The sequence below is a fragment of the Bombina bombina genome, chromosome 1 (assembly GCF_027579735.1).
Source record: "Bombina bombina isolate aBomBom1 chromosome 1, aBomBom1.pri, whole genome shotgun sequence".
Lineage (NCBI taxonomy): Eukaryota > Metazoa > Chordata > Amphibia > Anura > Bombinatoridae > Bombina > Bombina bombina.
The window spans coordinates 96,417,870-96,432,233 of NC_069499.1; the positions used below are offsets into that span (position 1 = coordinate 96,417,870).

The following is a 14,364-nucleotide window of genomic DNA, read 5'->3' on the forward strand; positions in this document are numbered from 1 at the left end:
GGACAGATATTTGAAATGCTGGATTCTTCAAAACCCAATTTTTTTCTTTTAGGATTCAGATAGAGCATGCAATTTTAAGCAACTTTCTAATTTACTCCTATTATCAAATTTTCTTTATTCTCTTGGTATCTTTATTTGAAGTGCAAGAATGTAAGTTTAGAAGCCGGCCCATTTTTGGTGAACAACCTGGGTTGTCCTTGCTGAGTGGTGGATAAATTCATCCACCAATAAAAAAGTTCTGAACCAAAAAAAAGCTTAGATGCCTTCTTTTTCAAATAAAGATAACAAGAGAACAAAGAAAAATTGATAATAGGAGTAAATTAGAAAGTTGCTTAAAATTCCATGCTCTATCTGAATCATGAAAGAAAAAAAAAATTGGGTTCAGTATCCCTTTAAGCAACTTTCTAATTTACTCCTATTATCCATGTTTCTTCATTCTCTTGCTATCTTTATTTTAAAAGCAGGAATCTAAGCTTAAGAGCCAGCCCACTTTTGATTTAGCACCTGGGTAGCGCTTGTCGATTGGTGGCTAAATGTAGTTACATGTAATGACAAGAGGCATATTTGTATAGCCATTAATCAGTAGTGAATTGCAACTCCTGAGCCTAATTGCCTGCTTTTCAACAAGGGATACAAAAAAATAAGTAAATCTGATAATAGAAATGCATTGAAAAGCCTCTTGCATTCTCTGTCTGAAACTTGAGTTTAAAAGGGACATGAAACATTTATTTCATGATTCAGATAATTTAAACAACTTTCCCATTTACTTATAGTATCTAATTTGATTAATTCTGTTGGTATCTTTTGTTGAAGGAGCAGCAATGCACTACTGGGAGCTAGCTGAACATGTAGAGTGAGCAGATGACAGCACCTAGCTTCCAGTAATGCATTGCTCCTCCTGAGCCTACCTACGTATGCTTTAACAAAAAGGTACCAAGTAAATTGCAAAGTTGTTAAAATTGCATGCTCTAACCATTCAAAAGTAACTGCACATCTTCTCTATTTTTTATGCAATACTTATATCTAAACAATCCAGGTTATGTACACAAATATTTCTTACACCACATCAATGGAAAAAAGAGAATTATCTCTACATTTAAATCCTCATCGTAGTTGTCCACCATTGAAACAAATGTTAAAATCTTGACTAGATGGTGTCTTACCCTCCTTGCGTTTACATCTAATTTACCCTTAAGCTTCAGATTATTGCTGGTGGGATGTGGGGAGAGAGGGACTTTGAAACATTTGTCTCATTCCCAAGGGTTGCATTGCTTCTTTAAGATGCAGATTATTGCCGTACAAGGGGATCACATACAATTCTCAGCACCTGTCATTTGGCAGTGAGTGTAACCCCATATTCCATCAAAAAAGTTAGATCACCTGAAACCACAGGTGACCACCCTGGCATTAGTGCTTCTCTTTACCACTAGTCACAAGGATAGTTTTGTGTTTTATAGGGATGGGGCTCTTACAGATCCCGTCTCCTCTCCCTACTTTACTTAGAAGGAGCAGCTCAGGGGCTGGTATAAAATGACAAAGAAATCAAGAGGACAGTAAAGTCAAAATTAAACGGAAATGGATTGGACAAAGTGACATTTTAAACAACTTTAGTTTACTTCGGTTATCAATTTTACTTTGTTCTCTTGATATCCTAGGTGAGCACAGGAGCATGCACGTGTCTAATGATCTGGCAGCCGTGTTTGTAACATTGTTGCAAACACTGCTGTGAAAGACATGTGTAAGCTATTAAACTCTTATCAGACTACCTAGGTTTACCCTTCAAAAAAGGATACAAAGAATAAAGTAAATTTGATAATAGAAGTAAATAGGAAAGATGTTTAAAATTACATTGTCTATCAGAATCATGAGCGTACAATTTTGACTTTGCTGTCCATTTAAAGGGATAGAAAGGTCAAAATGTAAATGTGCATGGGTTCCACTTGTGGAACAATAAAGTGATGCCAATATAAAAAATAATAACTCACATGCTTTTTTTTTACATTTATGCTAGAAAATTATTATAATTTTATTTTAAAGTCCAGGTTGGTGGGTTTTTAATATTTTTTCTTTATATGAATAATGCACATTACAGAACGTTATAAGCAAGTAACAAAGATTTGTCTTTGAAGTGGAATTAAACAACGCTACCACTTAAATTTTACTTTGATCTGCTTAAAAAAAAAAAAAAAAAAACTGGTAATCTATTCTATATAAAAACCATGTTCTGCATTCTATTTAGAAGACAGGCACAGACCTGACCCTATTATTATAGAAAAGATGGATCAGTGTTTATAAGGATTTCCTATTTCTGGTGGATAATACTGTAGATATTAGTTTTGTTTTCAAAGCAAAGGATATAAAATATTGTTGTCTGTGGGTAGAACTGGAACTTTCCTGTAGTCTATGGCTAGCAAAAGGGAGAAAAAAAGCAGAAATAAGTCTGAGTTTCAAGGTTTTGCAGATAAGATATTTTGCAACACAAAATTAAACCACAAGCACAGCCAATAAAGAAGATTCACCAGTCATGTGATCATGCACAAATAAAGGCTGCAGAAATGAAGAAATAATATAATTATATCTGCACAAAATTGTTTCACAGTTTTGACTTGTCTAATCCAATATATTGCTTTTAAAATGCGGTTTGCTGTCAGATTATGCCTCTGTATTTTACCCAACATTTATACCATACATATACAAAGTTGGAATTTTCCACTAGCTAAGGGAAGGAATTAGGCTTTTTTTTCTTATATTTATTATTGGCAGGACCAGTAACCCCTCGCATTGTAAACTATAATATTTTCCAGGTCTATATTATTGGTATCAGTTATTTTTAAAGTGCTACTAATATCTTGCTGAATAAACTTACTGCAACATTGTTTGCAAATTGTGGAATTGGTGTAAATATCTGTACTCGCTCCTAGTCACTGTTCATCATAATCATTTGATCTGTACCATCTTGCAACCGGTCAGTTGCTTGAGCACAGATTGAATTCCCCTGAGAGGCCTTACAAATGAATTAAAAAAAAAAAAAAAAAAACTCTACATAAGCACAAATGTAACTTGAAGCGAGTTAAAGAGCAATAAAAAGGAAAAAAAAAAGACAACATTGCCAGTTTTGAGATAGCGATAGAGTCTGTATGAATTCTTAAAAAAAAAAAAACTTATGTGCCGAGTACTCAGTACCAAAGTGTTTACATATCAGCACTTTCCAAACTAACCACAAGCTTTTACTGATAAATATTTGATCATGGCTTATCCAGGTGATTATTCTTTATAAATTCTGGATGCTGAGGTGTAGGTGAAAAAGGCTGTCCCCCAACTCTAGAGCAAATGCAGCCAGCGGTTAAAGACATCTTGTGTTCTACCCAATGAGCCTACTTTGACAGAACAAAAACATGAGAATAAAATATTCTGCAAGTGTGTTTTCAAAGTATTGTGGTTGTAAACGTTTCCCCACACTGCTAGCGGTTTGGGTTTGATAAATCATGTATTATGCGACCTCACACAGCTATACATGTTAGCGACAGATAAGCTTATTAACAAAATCCTGGAAAAGATGGGTGAAGCAATGTTCATGAGTTTCTAACACAATCTTGTCTGTACAAAGCGCCTCTGCAATTTAGGCCAATCACAAGACATAGAAGAAAAAAAACCCTGCATATTGATACAACACACTAAACAATACAAATACAAGAGAAAGGTATCTGTTCTAAACCATTTACAATCTAAAATCAAAGCTCAAGAAATGTATTCAAAATCTAGGAGCTAGCAACTTTGTCCATCCCATTATCTCTACATTTTAGGTGTTGCCGGGGGGGGGGGGGGGGGGGGGGGTAACTTTAAGACACAAGTGGCCCTCTGGTTTGTTGGACCCTGATCAAAATAAATATATATAGTAAAGATCCGCACACACTGGCCTTGTGTCAATTGTGATATTTATTATAGTGACGTTTCAGAGCAACAATACCCCTTCCTCAGACCAGGATCGTTACTAGATTGGATACAATTTATTTTTCCTGACACCTTGGCAGTTGCTGTTTCTTTTGAGATGTGAGTGCAAATCGACCCTGGCTGATGATTTTTTTTTTCTCTCTCAAACATAAACATGAAATGCCCCATGAAATAGTACAAAAAGCTACAGTGATTGAATGATCAGTGCAGGAGCTCTTTGATATCTGTTCTTTACTGGGATCAATAAATGTGAATACAATATTTTATAACTGAAGTGAATATTAAAACATTATATAAAGTTCCAATAATGCTATGTGATAAAACACTTAATTACAAATGCAGTGTAATTCTGTAAAAAAAACAAGTGATATTCGTACACTAATTACCACACATTCAGGGGCCAGTAAATAGCTCCATGAAAGAATGTGCAACTTGATAGTTTCAGTCGGTCAATTTGCTTGAAATCCTTTGTCATCCTGCATTTGTTCTAACAGACTATATATACATGCTTCATTTTGGTGTCCTACCCAATGTGGTTAGTTATTGATTTAGTGCGTTTTATTAAAACATTCTAAACAAGTTCTAACTATAAGATTTAGAATATTCAAACAATGGCTATGTATAATATACCCTGTTAAAGTAATTTTAATTCTTGACAGACATAATTTGGCCATTTTATTTGTCCTCAGCAGAAGGGACTAGATAAGGGAAAGCTAGCTTTCAATATGGCAGTGCCCATTACGTTAAAAGATTGTCAGGGGAACTGGAATTTTCTAATTACTAGAGAAGGGGACAGAATAATTTAGGTTTAATGCAAAGTTTTGTTTTTATTTACTACACATAGTTAAACATGTTATATTCCAATTGCAAAGTATTTAATGTCCCTTTAACAATCAAAATGTTGACTATTCTACATTGCAATCCAAACATGTGTTTAAATATTTAACCTAATGTACAGTCACAGTATTGCTAGGCCTTTTTTTTTTTTAATTTATATACTAACAGCAAGTGAAAAGTTCTGTGTGCCCTATTCCCTGCACATAGAGCAGTCGTGCATTTGCTGGCTGAGAAATCCCTAGACAGGAATACTACAATTGTACAAGAATATACTATTTCTGTTCCATAGTTCTAATTATACTACATTCTTTCTATGGGGTTCTTACAGTAAATACTCATTTGCAGGTCTACAAAATCAGAGTAATTATATTTAGGTCAAAGAAATAATTTATTAAAAATACCAGTTGATTTACATTCCTCATGTAACACGTACATCCAACAGACACTTCTGTGGAAAAAAAAAAAGTGAAAATAATCCTGCAGTCACTCAGTGGAACAAATTTGAACCATATTGGACACAAACTCAAGAAAGAAAAGTCTTAAAATGTAGCCTCTTAATGAGAAAATTCAATATGTATATATTTTTAAGTGCCATATAGTTAAACCAAATGTTCGCTGATGGCACCATAAAAAGTGTGTCATTTGTTTTATAAATATCAGCAGCTACATATGATCAGATCAGAAGGGTTAAAGTTACAAGTTTCCTATTAACCACTGTTTCTAACAATTAACTAAATAAAATATTAAGATGCTTGCCTCATTAAAAACGTGACTGATAAGACATTATTACAATAACCGTAAACTATATGGCAAAGTGAACAGTTAAAGAGATGGAAGCAAAGTCATTAAAACATGAAATCCGTGTATAAATCAAGAAAATTATTTAGCTCCCAAGGCTGTGGCAATGTTGTATAGAATGGCTGTGGTTTTTTTTAAAGCATAAAATAAAAGTGAACTCAACTGTGCTCAGTTTTTAGTCAGTATTTCTGCAGCCAGAAAAGAGAACCATATATTGTTGTGTAGCCCTGTATGGCAGCCAAAGGGTTAAGAGAGTTTTTTTCCCCAGGATCCATTTCTTTAGTTGATAGCTACAATCCGAGCATCTGATGTGTGATAAATGCTGCAGATTTAAGTATCAATCAACTGCAATCTGCTAATCTGATTAGAAGCCTTGACAAATGACTGGTGTCTGTTGCAAATAACTGCCACACATATAGGAATGATGCAATATCCAACAGTCTTCGGGTCAGCTCTTGTGCACGAATATAGAAACAGGAAAACCTGAAAGTACGGGATAAGGAAGACTGTGGCCCACAGCCAAAATGGTAAGGAAAGCAGACGAGCTTTTAAAGAATGCGTCCATGTGCCCCCTTTGTAGGAATCTTGAGGCTGAACATGCTCCAGCGCAAGTCTGTTGTATGTATCATTAATTTCAAAGACATAGTAAAAGGCAGCCGCGCTTAGCAAGAGGTAGAGGCTTACACCAATCCATCCCATCCTCTGGCGGAAATTCATCATTCTCCATGCTCTGTGTCTTCAAGTGCAGTGGGGGAAAAAAGGAAGAAAAAGTTTATTCAATGCAAGTACTGAAATACACACTTCCATTTTGTAGAGGAGATAGAGATGTATGGTCTGTGGTGTGAGAAACATTAAGGGGACATCAGACTGCAACAGTAAAATACTCTAGTGGTTTCAGCATTTTATTATTGCACTACTGCCCGTGCTTATCGCCCTCAAAGTTCACAATGGAGCAGCAGTGCAATTCCACTTTTGACCTGGGCACAGCTCAGTGGCTATACATATGCCATCCCTCGGTATGCCAGATACGTACCGCCTCTCCACAATAGACTTCAACTTTGTGTTTAACCATTTTGTGTGGGTTAAACACAGAGCCATACAGAAGTGCCATAATAAAATGCTATTATGCATTAGAGCATTTTACTATGGTGTTCTTTTACATGTAATTAGTGCAAAGTCCAAAAATAATTTCAGCAGAGCTCACTAGTACCAAAAAAAAGACTATAACAAATAATGTATTCTCGTAATACTTTTAATGCCAAAAAAGTAACTAACCATATGTTCACATCATGCATTTAAATGAGCTACTGTACTTTATAGCCCTGCAGATCACTAACAGCTCCTCGTGTAAAAGTCATTTGTCTCCTTCTGGTGACCGCCATAACACTTTGTGCTGTGGAACTGCTATGACAAACTGATCTGTACCCGCTTTAGCCCCAGTGAGAGCACCATATGCTGGGGCAGAGCAGCACTGCACCGTACTGACTGCCCAGCACTGAGCACACTGACACTGAGTTACTACCCCCATCCCCATTAGAGAACACCACAGCATGTGCTTATATTACTGTATATGAACTACCAGCACCGAGTACACTCATCAAAAGAATAAAATGCTAGTTGCCTCACCCTCTTGCACTGCACCACATCACGTGTTACTTCTGTACAGCACTAGGCTCGTCGTCATTAAAGCGGTACATAATCTACACTCTTACTCAAGCACATAATACTGTACATTACAGGCTGCGCCTAAGCCCCAGCACTACACACCTCACCAACTCCCCGGTCACATACCGACGGCTTATACACACTGACCACAACAAACCTACCTCCGGATTTGACCGGATGCTTCCGGGTGTGAAATCACATGTCAAGTTTCCGGTACAACCCTCGAATCTGAAAGTAACCAAACAGACGACAGAAAATGGTCCTAATAGCTTTACTTATGATTGGTCGGCTGGACTAGATGCTTTATAATTGATTGGACAGCCTAGCCGTGAGCATTCTTTATGTGGGTGGAGAAAATAGTGATTGACAGCAATACTAACTTCTTGGATATGCTGCTTACTTCATTTTTTATAGTTCCCTGATGACTGGCATTTTTATCTAAATTACTTTAATTCATTAGCTTGGGAGAAGAAATACATTAAAACAAAAACACATTTGCAATTTTAAATGTTAAAATCTTATTGGGAGGGATAACACCTGTGTAGCTTTTTACCAAGATCATAATATTTTTATTCCTATTTCAGTCCCTATGCAGCATCACATCATCTTTTTAAATACAAGGGGCCAGATTACAAGTGGAGCACTAATTAACGCTCCCGCTCAAGCATTAACTGCTTTTCACGCTTGTATTGTGAGTTGAAATTAAACTATTCTTGCTTGTGCGCTAACCCGGCAAGCGCAAAAAGCCGAACTTAGAATGGCGCATGCACGTTCATGAATTCCCCCATACAAGCCAATGGAAAATAAAAAGTGGAAAAAAACACCCACTCGCATGCAAACCAATCGCATATTCTCATGTGCACTAACCCGACATGAAAATATGACTATTTCACATTCCAATGTTCCAATGTTCACATAGAAGATTAAGATTATTAATATATATATATATATGTATGATTTCTTGTTATTATATATATATATATATACTTGTCGATAAGCCTGCCCAAAGGGCGGTCTAATTTTTGTTTAAGCTACAGATGTAGAAACCTATTTTGTAGCTCTTTTTTATATAAATAAGTGGGAAAGCCTGCCCAGAGGGCAGTATTATGTGGTGACGGAACCACCCTGACATTTTCAGAATCCACCTGGATGCAGCTTACGCTGTATCCAGGTGGATTAAAAAAATGGCAGGATGGTGAAAGAATCCACCTGGATGCAGCGTATTTCAGAATCCACCTGAATGCAGCTTATGCTGCATCCAGGTGGATTCTTTCACCACCCTGCCATCCAGGTGGATTCTTTCACCACCCCTTTTGCTCTCCCCCCTTTCTTTTGCTCTGTCTCCCCCACTCTTTTGCTCTCCCTCTCCCCTCTCTTTTGCTCTCCCTCTCCCCTCTCTTTTGCTCTCCCTCTCCCTCTCTCTTTTGCTCTCTCTCCCTCCCCTCTCTTTTGCTCTCTCTCCCCCCTCTCTTTTGCTCTCTCTCCAGCTCTCTTTTGCTCTCTCTCCCCCTCTCCAGCTCTCTTTTGCTCTCTCTCCCCCTCTCTTTTGCTCGCTCTCTCCCCCTTTCTTTTGCTCTCTCCCCCCTCTCTTTTGCTCTCTCCCCCCTCTCTTTTGCTCTCTCTCCCCCTCTCTTTTGCTCTCTCTCCCCCTCTCTTTTGCTCTCCCTCTCCCCTCTCTTTTGCTCTCCCTCTTCCCCTCTCTTTTGCTCTCTCTCCCCCCTCTCTTTGGCTCTCTCTCCCTCCTCTTTTTGCTCTCTCTCCAGCTCTCTTTTGCTCTCTCTCCCCCTCTCTTTTGCTCTCTCTCTCTCCCCCTCTCTTTTGCTCGCTCTCTCCTCCTCTCTTTTGCTCTCTCCCCCTCTCTTTTGCGCTCTCGTTCCCCCTCTCTTTTGCGCTTTCTCTCCCCCTCTCTTTTGTGCTCTCTCTCCCCCTCTCTTTTGCTCTCTCCCCCCTCTCGTTGCTCTCTCCCCCTCTCTTTTGCTCTCTCCCTCCCTCTTTTGCTCTCCCTCTCCCCCCTCTCTTTTGATCTCCCTCCCCCCTCTCATTTGCTCTCTCTCCCCCCTCTTTTGCTCTCTCTCCCCCTCTCTTTTGCTCTCTCTCCCCCTTCTCTCTTTTGCTCTCTCTCCCCCTCTCTTTTGCTCTCCCTCTCCCCTCTTTTGCTCTCTCTCCCCCTCTCTTTTGCTCTCTTTCTCCCCCCTCTCTTTTGCTCTGTTTCTTCCCCCCTCTTTTGCTCTCTCTCTCCCCTCTCTTTTGCTCTCTCTCCCCCTCTCTTTTGCTCTCTCTCTCTCCCCCTCTCTTTTGCTCGCTCTCTCCCCCTTTCTTTTGCTCTCTCCCCCTCTCTCTTTTGCTCTCTCCCCCCTCTCTTTTGCTCTCTCTCCCCCTCTTTTTTGCTCTCTCTCCCCCTCTCTTTTGCTCTCCCTCTCCCCTCTCTTTTGCTCTCCCTCTTCCCCTCTCTTTTGCTCTCTCTCCCCCCTCTCTTTGGCTCTCTCTCCCTCCTCTTTTTGCTCTCTCTCCAGCTCTCTTTTGCTCTCTCTCCCCCTCTCTTTTGCTCTCTCTCTCTCCCCCTCTCTTTTGCTCGCTCTCTCCCCCTCTCTTTTGCTCTCTCCCCCTCTCTTTTGCACTCTCGTTCCCCCTCTCTTTTGCGCTTTCTCTCCCCCTCTCTTTTGTGCTCTCTCTCCCCCTCTCTTTTGCTCTCTCCCCCTCTCGTTGCTCTCTCCCTCCCTCTTTTGCTCTCCCTCTCCCCCCTCTCTTTTGATCTCCCTCCCCCCTCTCATTTGCTCTCTCTCCCCTCTCCTTTGTTCTCTATCCCCCTCTTTTGCTCTCTCCCCCCCTCTCTTTTGCTCTCTCTCCCCCTTCTCTCTTTTGCTCTCTCTCCCCCTCTCTTTTGCTCTCCCTCTCCCCTCTTTTGCTCTCTCTCCCCCTCTCTTTTGCTCTCTTTCTCCCCCCTCTCTTTTGCTCTGTTTCTTCCCCCCTCTTTTGCTCTCTCTCCCCTATCTTTTGCTCTCTCTCTCTCTCCCCTCTCTTTTGCTCTCTCTTCCCTCTATTTTGCTCTCTCTTATTTGCTCTCTCTCCCCCCTCTCTTTTGCTCTCTCTCCCCCTCTCTTTTGCGCTCTTTCCCCCCCTCTCTTTTGCGGTCTCCCCCCTCTCTTTTGCTCTCTCTCCCCCTCTCTTTTGCTCTCTCCCCCCTCTTTTGATCTCCACTCTCTTTTGCTCTCCCTCCCCCCTCTCCTTTGCTCTCTCTGTCTTCCCTCTCATTTGCTTTCTCTCTCCTCTCTCATTTGCTCTCTCTCTCCCCCCTCTATTTTGCTCTCTCTCTCCCCTCTCATTTGCTCTCTCTCCCCCCTCTCTTTTGCTCTCTCCACCCTCTCATTTGCGCTCTCTCCACCCTCTCATTTGCTCTCTCCCACCTCTCTTTTGCTCTCTCTCCCCCTTTCTTTTGTTCTCTCTCCTCCTCTCTTTTGCTCTCTCTCCCCCTCTCTTTTGTTCTCTCTCTCCCCTCTATTTTGCTCTCTCTCTCCCCTCTCATTTGCTCTGTCTCCCTCTCTCTTTTGCTCTCTCTCCCCCTCTATTTTGCTCTCTCTCCCCCTCTATTTTGCTCTCTCTCTCCCCCCTCTATTTTGCTCTCTCTCCCCTCTCTTTTTCTCTCTCTCCCCTCTTTTGCTCTCTCCCCCTCTCTTTTGCTCTCCCTCTCTCTCTCTCTCTCCTTTCTTTTGCTCTCTCTCTCCCCTCTCTCTTTTGCTCTCTCTCTCCCCTCTTTTGCTCTCTCCCCCCTCTCTTTTGCTCTCTCTCTCTCTCTCTCGCCCTCTCTTTTGCTCTCTCTCTCCCCCCTCTCTTTTGCTCTCTCTCCCTCTCCCCTCTCTTTTGCTCCCCCCTCTTTTGCTCTCTCCCCCTCACTTTTGCTCTCTCTCTCTCTCTCTCTCTCTCTCCTCTCTTCTGCTCTCTTTATCCCCTCTATTTCGCTCTCTCACTCCCCTCTCTTTTGCTCTCTCACTCCCCTCCCTTTTGCTCTCTCACTCCCCTCCCTTTTGCTCTCCCTCCCCCTCTCCTTTGCTCTGTCTCTCCCCCTCTATTTTGCTCTCTCTCCCCTCTTTTACTCTCCCCCCTCTCGTTTGCTCTCTCTCCCCCTCTCTTTTGCTCTCCCTCTCCCCTCTCTTTTGCTTCCCCCCCCCTTTTGCTCTCCCTCTCCCCCCTCTCTTTTGATCTCCCTCCCCCTCTCATTTGCTCTCTTTCCCCCCTCTATTTTGCTCTCTCTTTTGCTCTCTCCCCCTCTCTTTTGCTCTCTCTCTCCCCCTCTCTTTTGCTCACTCTTCCCTCTATTTTGCTCTCTCTTATTTGCTCTCTCTCCCCCTCTCTTTTGCTCTCTCTCCCTCTCTTTTGCTCTCTCTCTCCCCCTCTCTTTTGCGCTCTTTTCCCCCTCTCTTTTGCTCTCTCCCCCCTCTCTTTTGCGCTCTCTCTCCCCCTCTCTTTTTCTCTCTCCCCCCCTCTCTTTTGCTCTCTCCCCCCTCTTTTGCTCTCCACTCTCTATTGCTCTCCCTCCCCCTCTCCTTTGCTCTGTCTCTCCCCCTCTATTTTGCTCTCTCTCTCCCCCCTCTCATTTGCTCTCTCCACCCTCTCATTTGCTCTCTCTCCCCCCTCTCTTTTGCTCTCTCTCCCCTCTCTTTTGCTCTCTCTCTCCCCTCTCTTTTGCTCTATCACCCCATCTCTTTTACTCTCTCCCCCCCTCTCTCTCTCTCTCTCTCTCTCTCTCTCTCTCTCTCCCCCCCCTCTATTTTGCTCTATCTCCCCTCTCTTTTGCTCTCTCTCTCCCTTCTCTTTTGCTCTCTCTCCCCTCTTTTGCTCTCTCCCCCCTCTCTATTGCTCTCTCTCTCTCTCTCTCCTCTCTTTTGCTCTCTCTCTCTCCTCTCTTTTGCTCTCTCTCTCTCTCTCTCTCTCCTCTCTTTTGCTCTCTATCTCCCCTCTCTCTTTTGCTCTATCTACCCTCTTTTGCTCTCTCTCTCCCCTCTTTTGCTCTCTCCCCCTCTCTTTTGCTCTCTCTCTCCCCCTCTCTTTTGCTCTCTCTCTCCCCCCTCTCTTTTGCTCTCTCTCCCCCCTCTCTTTTGCTCTCTCTCCCTCTCCCTTCTCTTTTGCTCTCTCTCCATCTCTTTTGCTCTCTCTCTCCTCTCTTCTGCTCTCTCCCCTCTATTTTGCTCTCTCTCCCCTCTGTTTTGCTCTCTCACTCCCCTCTCTTTTGCTCTCTCACTCCCCTCTCTTTTGCTCTCTCACTCCCCTCCCTTTTGCTCTCTCTTCAGCTCTCATTTGCTCTCTCTCTCCTCTCTATTTTGCTCTCCCTCTCCCCTCTCTTTTGCTCTCTCCCCTCTCTTTTGCTCTCTCCCCTCTCTTTTGCTCTCTCCCCCTCTCTTTTGCTCTCCCCCCTCTCTTTTGCTCTCCCCCCTCTCTTTTGCTCTCCCCCTCTCTTTTGCTCTCTCTCCTCCTCTCTTTTGCTCTCTCTCTCCCTCTCTTTTGCTCTCTTTCTCCCCCTCTCTTTTGCTCTCTTTCTCCCCCTCTCTTTTGCTCTCTTTCCCCCCCTCTCTTTTGCTCTCTCTCTCCCCTCTCTTTTGCTCTCTCTCTCCCCTCTCTTTTGCTCTCTCTCCCCCCTCTCTTTTGCTCTCCCCCTCTCTTTTGCTCTCTCTCCCCCTCTCTTTTGCTCTCTCTCTCCCTCTCTTTTGCTCTCTTCCTCCCCCTCTCTTTTGCTCTCTTTCTCCCCCTCTCTTTTGCTCTCTTTCCCCCCCTCTCTTTTGCTCTCTCTCTCCCCTCTCTTTTGCTCTCTCTCTCCCCTCTCTTTTGCTCTCTCTCTCTCTCCCCTTTCTTTTGCTCTCTCTTCCCTCTCTTTTGCTCTCTCTTCCTCTCCCCTCTCTTTTGCTCCCCCCCTCTTTTGCTCTCTCCCCCCTCACTTTTGCTCTCTCTCTCTCCTCTCTTCTGCTCTCTTTCTCCCCTCTATTTCGCTCTCTCACTCCCCTCTCTTTTGCTCTCTCACTCCCCTCCCTTTTGCTCTCTCACTCCCCTCCCTTTTGCTCTCTCTTCAGCTCTCATTAGCTCTCTCTCTCTCTCTCCTCTCTCTTTTGCTCTCCCTCTCCCCTCTCTTTTGCTCTCTCTCCCCTCTTTTACTCTCCCCCCTCTCGTTTGCTCTCTCTCCCCCTCTCTTTTGCTCTCCCTCTCCCCTCTCTTTTGCTTCCCCCCCCCCTTTTTGCTCTCCCTCTCCCCCTCTCTTTTGATCTCCCTCCCCCTCTCATTTGCTCTCTCTCCCCCCTCTATTTTGCTCTCTCTTTTGCTCTCTCCCCCCCTCTCTTTTGCTCTCTCTCTCCCCCTCTCTTTTGCTCTCTCTCCCCTTTGTTTTGCTCACTCTTCCCTCTATTTTGCTCTCTCTTATTTGCTCTCTCTCCCCCTCTCTTTTGCTCTCTCTCCCTCTCTTTTGCTCTCTCTCTCCCCCTCTCTTTTGCGCTCTTTTCCCCCTCTCTTTTGCTCTCTCCCCCCTCTCTTTTGCGCTCTCTCTCCCCCTCTCTTTTTCTCTCTCCCCCCTCTCTTTTGCTCTCTACCCCCTCTTTTGCTCTCCACTCTCTATTGCTCTCCCTCCCCTTCTCCTTTGCTCTGTCTCTCCCCCTCTATTTTGCTCTCTCTCTCCCCTCTCATTTGCTCTCTCCACCCTCTCATTTGCTCTCTCTCCCCCCTCTCTTTTGCTCTCTCTCCCCCTCTCTTTTGCTCTCTCTCTCCCCTCTCTTTTGCTCTATCACCCCCTCTCTTTTACTCTCTCTCCCCCCCCTCTCTCTCTCTCTCTCTCCCCCCTCTATTTTGCTCTATCTCCCCTCTCTTTTGCTCTCTCTCTCCCCTCTCTTTTGCTCTCTCTCCCCTCTTTTGCTCTCTCCCCCCTCTCTATTGCTCTCTCTCTCTCTCTCCTCTCTTTTGCTCTCTCTCTCTCCTCTCTTTTGCTCTCTCTCTCTCTCTCTCTCTCTCTCTCTCTCTCTCTCTCTCTCTCTCTCCTCTCTTTTGCTCTCTATCTCCCCTCTCTCTTTTGCTCTATCTACCCTCTTTTGCTCTCTCTCTCCCCTCTTTTGCTCTCTCCCCCTCTCTTTTGCTCTCTCT

General features: G+C 43.1%; 1 protein-coding gene across 4 annotated transcripts in view; it reads right to left on the reverse strand.

The window, feature by feature from the left end:
* Nucleotides 1-4,752: 4,752 nt before the first annotated feature.
* The window catches only part of LYSET (lysosomal enzyme trafficking factor), a 42,843-nt gene continuing 33,231 nt past the window's right edge, over nt 4,753-14,364 (reverse strand). Inside the window, exons 1-2 of one of the 4 annotated variants that reach the window (XM_053697533.1) lie at nt 7,413-7,508; nt 4,753-6,322 (exon numbers count right to left, since the gene is read on the reverse strand). In XM_053697533.1, coding sequence (XP_053553508.1) covers nt 5,917-6,306 — 390 coding nt within the window. In that variant the 5' untranslated portion in view covers nt 6,307-6,322; nt 7,413-7,508 and the 3' untranslated portion in view covers nt 4,753-5,916. The other 3 variants (XM_053697534.1, XM_053697532.1, XM_053697531.1) reach the window with 3 other exon arrangements.